Source organism: Rhinichthys klamathensis, unplaced genomic scaffold, assembly GCF_029890125.1.
Source record: "Rhinichthys klamathensis goyatoka isolate OS25496 unplaced genomic scaffold, OSU_Roscu_1.1 h1tg000064l_1, whole genome shotgun sequence".
Classification (NCBI taxonomy): domain Eukaryota; kingdom Metazoa; phylum Chordata; class Actinopteri; order Cypriniformes; family Leuciscidae; genus Rhinichthys; species Rhinichthys klamathensis.
Window position 1 is genome coordinate 5,184,280 of NW_026606607.1, and position 8,221 is coordinate 5,192,500.

At 37.0% G+C, this 8,221-nt stretch overlaps 1 protein-coding gene across 4 annotated transcripts in view; it reads right to left on the reverse strand.

The window, feature by feature from the left end:
* Positions 1–355: 355 nt before the first annotated feature.
* ccny (cyclin Y) overlaps positions 356–8,221 on the reverse strand; it is a 58,912-nt gene continuing 51,046 nt past the window's right edge. For 3 of the 4 annotated variants that reach the window (XM_056249934.1, XM_056249935.1, XM_056249933.1), the window contains 3 exons: positions 4,931–5,097; positions 3,552–3,714; positions 356–1,090 (listed from right to left, as the gene is read on the reverse strand). In XM_056249934.1, the coding sequence (XP_056105909.1) occupies positions 974–1,090; positions 3,552–3,714; positions 4,931–5,097 (447 nt within the window). In that variant the 3' untranslated portion in view covers positions 356–973. The remainder of the gene's footprint in view (positions 1,091–3,551; positions 3,715–4,930; positions 5,098–8,221) is intronic. The other variant, XM_056249936.1, reaches the window with a different exon arrangement.

The window sequence follows — 8,221 nt, forward strand, 5'->3', positions numbered from 1 at the left end:
GGTGAGATATGCATAAAAATAATAAGAATGTGAAGGTTATACAAGGTCATGGAACGTCATTGTTGGCTTTGTAGAAATAAAAAAACTTGGATTACAGCATTAAAACATCCAATTTCAGTCTATTTTGACAGTAAATTTTCAATTGAAACGTATTTTTTTCATGGCATCCAATTATTGTAATTTCCGCTTCAAAAGGAAAGTCCCAGGAGCGTCACATGGAAACGCACAACACTCCTTTTGAAAATACAAAGCCAACTTCCATTAAGACTAAATGACACAAACTGCCTTGATCGAGTATTACAAATTGGAAAAAAAGGATAAAATCAAAATAAATAAATAAAATAATCAGAGATATCCAAATTGTATATTTTCCCATTAATGTGCATTATTAAAGACTTATTTCAGATTAATAAACCGTCATTAAGGATGCTTTTAATTTAACTAAAATAAATCTTAAACAAAATGTTAAATAACAGTATGTAGAACTACAGTGGTGATTTAGTGTGATCAGCTCACAGAAAAAAAAAAAAATACTTTTAGGAATGATATCTTGAGAAGTGGGTGATTTTGGCCATCTTGATACGACACATCCAGGTGAAACTTTTCTAACCAGACAAGATCATAGTGCGAACGCTTCCTCACCTAGAATGGCAAACATGTATGACACAGAGCTGTAGGAATGCTGTTCCAGTCATTGGGCATCGTTCTCCCTCGTTTATATATCCTCCTGTTTTCTGAACTGCAGTAGCAGTGTCCTCATCTCTCTCTCTCTCTTTCTCTCTAGTCTAAGCCACAGGTTGGAAAGTGATCTTTGTGTGGGTGTCTCATATATACAGCAGCCATAAGACCAGCAGGGAGAAAGGCTCAAGAGTCTTGTGGAGGTACGAAGCATGTTTGTGTCCTCTTAGAGAACGCTTCTTCTAACAGTTTCTTTTTCTCCGTCTCTCGTGAAAGTCCCCGACGTCCACCGGTATTAGGATATGATGGCCGGGGACCATCTGACCACTGTCAGGTTATCTGCACTCACTGAGCGCTTCTTGGCTCCTTTTCTCAAGTCTTTATATTTGTCGTCACAAAGCCTGGAGATCGCCTGTGAGAAACGTGAGAAGGGGAGATAGACACAATTTAATTTATTCCTGCGATCAAAGCTGAATTTTCAGCATCATTACCTTCAGAAATATGATGCTCAAGAAACATTTCTGATTATTATCAATGTTGAAAACAGTTGTGCTGCTTAATATTTTTTGTGGAAACCGTGAAATTTTTCATGATTCTTTAATGAATAAAACAACTCTTTTATAACATTTTAAAGGGATACTCCACTTTTTTTGGAAATAGGCTCATTTTACAACTCCCCCAGAGTTAAACTGTTTTACCGTTTTTGAATCCATTCAGCCGATCTCCGGTTCTGGCGGTACCACTTTTAGCATAGCTTAGCATACATCATTGAAGAGTTTCGATATTTTTCCTATTTAAAACTTGACTCTTCTGTAGTTACATCGTGCACTAAGACCGACGGAAAATGTAAAGTTGCGATTTTCTAGGCTGATATGGCTAGGAACTATACTCTCATTCCTGCGTAGTAATCAAGAAACTTTACTGCCATACCATGAGTGCAGCAGGCGTAATGACGCCGCGCCTGAAAATAGTCCCCAGCTCGGTAACTTCCAACGTGACCTATTTTATTACACGTACCATTAGTGCAGCAGGCGCAATGATATGAAGCAGCGCCTGAAAATAGGTCACGTTGGAAGTTACCGAGCTGGGGACTATTTTCAGGCGCTGCGTCATATCATTACGCCTGCTGCACTCATGGTACGGCAGTAAAGTTTCTTGATTATTACGCAGGAATGAGAGTATAGTTCCTAGCCATATCAGCCTAGAAAATCGCAACTTTACATTTTCCGTCGGTCTTAGTGCACGATGTAACTACAGAAGAGTCAAGTTTTAAATAGGAAAAATATCGAAACTCTTTGGTCATTTTTTTTTTGAGAAATGCTAATGGTCTTGTCCACTTCAATGATGTATGCTAAGCTATGCTAAAAGTGGTACCGCCAGAACCGGAGATCGGCTGAATGGATTCAAAAACGGTAAAACTCAACAGTTTAACTCTGGGGGAGTTGTAAAATGAGCCTATTTCCAAAAAAAGTGCAGTATCCCTTTAAAATGTAAAAAAAAAAAAAAAATCATTTAAACCCTCTTAACTGTCACTTTTTCCTATATAGTTTGTTTAGTTTAATTTTCTTTTATAAAACAATTTCTTAAAATAATCTTAATGACCCCAAACATTTTAATGATAGTGTATTTCAGTCTATGAACTTTTCAACACAATTTCTACATTTGCATTTTCACTCTCTGGGATTTTAATGAGACCATGATATTGCCTTTTCTCAGCTACAAATACACCTTTAATGACTTCCATTTAATAACACTGAAAAAAACTAAAACATTTAAGCATGTAAATTATTTTATTTTTTTAAAGCTTTTATACATTTCTTTGACTTAGGCCCAGAAAACTATTTTTAAAATGTTTCCAGGTTTTTCATGACTGTGGAACTGGACTATCTGAAGACTTTCCCTGAACTTGGTCTGAATGGAAATAGGCAACAGTTTAAAAGTATAATTATAGTTTATATATCTGTATATGATTCTATTCAATACAGTATTTCTATTCTGTAGAACAAACCACCCAAAGCTGCCCTTACTCAAGTTGTTCCCCAGGGTTCTGTTCTAGGCCCTTTTTTTCTCTAAATGATCTACATTATTATTATTATTATTATCTGCTGAATTATGAGAGATGACAATGACATTGAGTAGAAACAGAATTAGCTATACACATTTTATACAAGTGAAAGTGTCACAAAAGAATTGGCCAAACCTGTACTTTCGGATACACAAACCAAATTTCCAAGTACAAACACCTCCAAGAAAAAGCCACAAAAAGTTTCAATATTGAGACAAGATACAGTTTGCATCTGTTATTTTGAGATGACAGCTGATTGTGTGTGGGAGTGTATAAAGAGGACCAGTGCAGTATGGAAGCGGGGGTCTGGTCCTTGTGAAAGAACTGGATCACAAACCACTGACTGACTGATTGAGCCGTCCACCCACAGACCACTGACTCTAGATGGGCTAGTACACCACCAAAAGCAACCACACACGCACACACACCCACTGAACTAACATCATTATAGGCCTAGTCTTGTCAGGACTGTAATTGGGCAACGCTGGCAAAAGACACACATGGGGATTCAGGCGAGGTAATTACTCAGCCCTGCTGCTACTGAACCAATGGACCAATACAACATGTCACCATATTCCCTCTTTTCGAGAGTTGTAACAAAGCAAGCTTTTAAGTTTCACTGCCATATTCCTTATAACTTGCTGGAATAGATTCAATTTAACAACCTGCCAAGATATTGAACTTTCTTTGATAACATAGAAACCATAGCACACTGGGATGTGAATGTGCTCTTAAATGACAGTCTTAGTTAAATACCATGAGCTATATAATGTGTGTTAGTGATCTGAAGTGGTATTGACCCCCTCACCTCCAGTTTCTGGGCCTTGTCTCTGCTGAGAGGCTCCAGGGGAAAGTTGAGGTTGTTCGCCTCGGAAAGTGAACGCAAGTCAAAATAGTACTTGGCGTAGACGCTCGATGGAACGTTAATATTGAACTGCAGCAGCTCCAGAAACTGCCGCTCCAACTCGTTCCTGGTGGGAGAGAAAGAAAGCAAAAGATAATTTGCTTCGTGAATGTTCCTTTTGACATTTGTCAGTGGGCGGTAATAAGCGAAAAGAAAATCTTGACAGTCAAGAAAAGCACATTTCAATTGAAAATCAATGTCTTTTCATTTTAAAACCTCAATTCTGACAAGAAACAACGAGTCCTGATCATTCGTTCGTATTAAAAGATCGTCCTTTATACATCACCAAATTTCACAGCACTAACAAAACTTCTTTTCTACCAACCACATAATTATTCCAACCGACCAACTAAATATAGCCGACAGTGACGCTTCTGACAAAAAAAGACAACAAACACTGACAAACCCACACTCTCTGGTCCTCTGCTGTTTGTGGTATGCTTTGAGGACAGTATAACAGCCTCCGTCACTGAATTTATAGTCTTTGAAATAACTGTGTACTCAGCAGGAGTTGAAAGGACAGATGTGACAACATGCTGAAAGTGTCAAGTTTTTATTTTTATTTGTCAGGTTAATTTCTTGTTACTTTGCCTTCAGAGAAATTATACATGGTACCTTAATTTCTTCAGATTCCAAAAAGTCATATCTTATAAGCATCAATAGCTATGTTTCCATCAAAAGTTGCAAAAGCCATTGTAGCAGTTTTTTCCCAACGTAATAAACTACTTGCACCTCAGAGCATGCAGGCGAAAAGCAATGACAAACGCTACTGTGTTATCTTGCATTTGGAGGCGGATGCTTGATGTTTGTGAATGCAATCTTGTGTGACTGTTCTGAGAGCCAAATCATTCCAAATCATTTTGATGGCAGACTTTGGCTCAAACATTTCAGAATGAATAAAACAACATTTGAGATTGTGTGCAATTTGACTTTGGTCTGCTGGTTAGTCCAGTTATCCAATCATATGTTATGTTGGGACAAAGTCATGCGTATATAGGAATTTATTCGGTAAATGTGTTTATATCATAGTTTATGCACGTCTTCTTATCAGATAAAAAAATTATCTGCCTCAATTCAGTGCATAAACATTGTTTATGTGAAATTTTAAGATTTTATGCACATCTTGCCATTCCATTCAGAGTTTTTAAGTGATATGTGGATGGATAAATAGCTAATGTAGTATCCAATTGTTGTTCCACAATATTTGAGTATTAACATTACATTTGATTTTTTTTTTTCTGGTACTGAAAGTCTGCCATTTTTAAAACAAAACAAACACTCACATGTCTTCCACGGTGATGTCTTTGAGGATCTGGCAGTAGTCGACGTTCCATACGGCCTGATCATCCCACACCTTTGACGCCAACAGGATGGCACCCAAAACGATCCTCTTCCAGTTAGCAGGACAGATATCAATCTCTGCATATGTTAATAATCTCTCCAGATAAACCTGAGAAAAGAAATGAGAGAGGAAGTGCTTCATTAAGTTTATTCCAGAGACATTCCCATAATTAAGTTTAACATAAATAAGAATTATTTAGGCATTATTCAAAATCAAAGTAAAGCAGCTTGGCAATTAAGTCAGCAGTAAAGAAACCAATGTTTGTTTTTAGATTCTGGTGTCTGACCCTTGCGTTTCTGTTTTTGGAGCAAGGGTATTACAGCCTCACTACAGATATGCGATTACTGCACGACTGACACGCGGGTCAGGGGGCACGCATGCCGAAAGACAAACAAACACGAATGCTCAGCCGACCAACACAAACACCTGATGCCTCACTGGTTACAAGCTGCAAACCGAATACCAGTCAGTTATACTACGACGCTAACATGTACCATGTAAATATAATGATTATGAAGAACTTCCGTTATGTCTCAGGCCCCATCATTGCACAGAGACAGCATTCAGAATTAAAAATGACTTGCCTCTAGCATATGACTAAGGCTGCATTTCACTCCTAGTTCTAGATATTAGTGCTGCTTTTGGCACTATATAATCCTGGCATATTCTTACATAGATTAGAAAACTGCACTGGTAATCACCAAGGGCAGGCATTAAGCTGGTTTAGACCCTCCTTATCTGACCATTACCAATTTGTTTGTTTACTAGCAATTCTGACACTGGTAAACTATGGAGTGCCACAAGGATCTGTGTTAGGCCCCCTGCTGTTTTAATTATACATGCTGCCCCTCTGAAATATTATTAAGAAACATGGTTTTTCTCCACCACCAATGTAGATTTTTCCTTGACACGGTCATGGTCACTGAGGCTCAAAAAGATGCAAGATTACTTTTAAATAAGGCCAAATGACACTGTATCATTGAAACATGTATTTATTTGTAAATATGTATTGTGAAAAGAACTAGACAAGTGGATTATACTGAGCCCTGATTACTGTTTTTAAGACTATTGAACTCGCCTTTATAAAAAAAATTATAGATACATTTTGAGCATAAAACAAGTTTTTTGTTTATTTATAAATAAAAATGAGTGTAGAAGTCACAACCACAATGCTAGAGTATTTTGGGTGGTTTCCCAGGTGCTGCTATGTTGTTACAAAAGTATTTGAGGTCATTATTAGCATTTAGCTAAGCTAAAAGGTCTGATTACTTTAAAAAAGAACAGCTATTCTTTACGTCACATGCTTCGAGGTATTTGTTCGTGTCTGTAGGATGTTCAAAGTCTACTGCTATGTTTAAGGGCCGAGTATGAGCACTAGCAATAGAGATGGTTGCCTTATTAACACCAATAATCTTCCTTTGTGTACTTCTAAAAGAAAGATATCAACATTGCTTATTGAGTGGTTGAATTGTAAGTCTGTGTTCTGTTGACCTAGCGTATGACAGTATGCTGTAGCCATGGGCGTTTTTAACATTCAGAAACACTGCTGACGGATGTAGGCGAACAAAGACGTCCTTATCAAATGAAAAGCGCATGATGTATGCATTTAGAAAAGAGACGTAGAAGCACTAACGCTCACATACACACTCAATGGGGGACAACAATATCAAATAAGATTAGTTTGCCCACAGTGGGAAAGATATCTAATAAGAAGCCAATTTTTTTTGTAGAAAGTGTCAGACAGAAATCGCACGTTTAATTGGTTCCACTGCATTGTGGACAACTGCGTGCAAAATATGTGCTTAGGAAAACATGTTTGTGTATATAGCTAGCCTCCTGTATGCAACTCAAGATGAACTTTAGGTAGTGCCAGCAACCTACACACCTACTACCATTCACAAATCAACAACTTAATTCATAATTGATTCATTCATATTCATCAACAACAGTCAGACTCAGTACCTTCCAGAAAAACACTAACCTGGGTAGAGCTGTTAAAACCTAATTGAGTTTTTATTCAGTTGAGTCATAAACATAAGAGTTAAACAGTAGAGTCATAAACAATAAATGAATTAACATTAATTTCCATAAAGATGTCCTGGTAGGGTTTTTTGCAAGCATTATTTATATAGTATTATAGTGTCTTTTAATATTTTAAATTAGCTTCAATTTTAATTAAAGTTTTAGTCATTTCTTTTATGTGGTTTAAAAAAAAAAAAAAAAAATTAAATTCTTTCTTTTTTTGTTGTTGCCACGGTTGACAATTCTAATTTTCATTCAAGTTTTTCATCAAAATTATTTTTGTAAATTTTATTTCAGCTTAATTTCTTTAATTGGATAGTGTATAGTGTCATACAGTCTGCCATGGAGATCACTGTACGCAGTGACTCAAAGTTCCCTTGCTTTCAATAAAAAAAACTAAAGGAGCAGCAACAGCCAATCAGATTCCACCAGCATCTCTGCACCTGTTGGCCCCTGCAGGTCAAGGAACAGGCTCAGTCTGTCTCAATCTACATTTAGCAACAAAGTCACAAACAATCTGTCTATCTGAGAAGTCTATCAATTCACAGATACCGAGTCTAACTCAGACGCAAATCTTAATCTCACACATAATAGCTACGCTGAAGCTACACTCATAAACACAGCATTATTATTAGTCTGAGACTTTTGACTAAAAGGCCAGTTTTTTTTTCTCCTGGCCTATCTAGGAAGGAGATATCTAACTGATATGGAAAGTGATTAACCACAGTTAGATATTTAATGAGATATTTAGGGGCGAGCACATGTGAAATAATTGGTACTACAATAATAATGACAATAGTCTACAAGAAAGGTTCTACAGACAATACCGAAATTAGCACAGGGACATTTATTCCATTTTTTTCCCCAGCCATCTAGAAGTAACAAACTGATTAAATTGCATCAAGCTAGCAAATCAGATTGCAGCTTATAAGTTTAAGAACATGCTTGCCATTTATGTATATATTATATACACAACAGATGGTCTATGAACAGTCGATGGGAACCATCTGAGCCATTGGACCATAGCATAGATTATAACCCTATTAAACACACTACAGCCTCTATACTTCCCCTTAAGCCCATCTCAACCATTCACAGCCTCTTGTATGTCTAGAACTGCTTTAATGACACCTCATAAAAGTATTTGGTTGGGAAAGTGAGAAGGGATGAGCCTTCAAAAGAAGGATTTCATCATAGAGGAACAGTCACA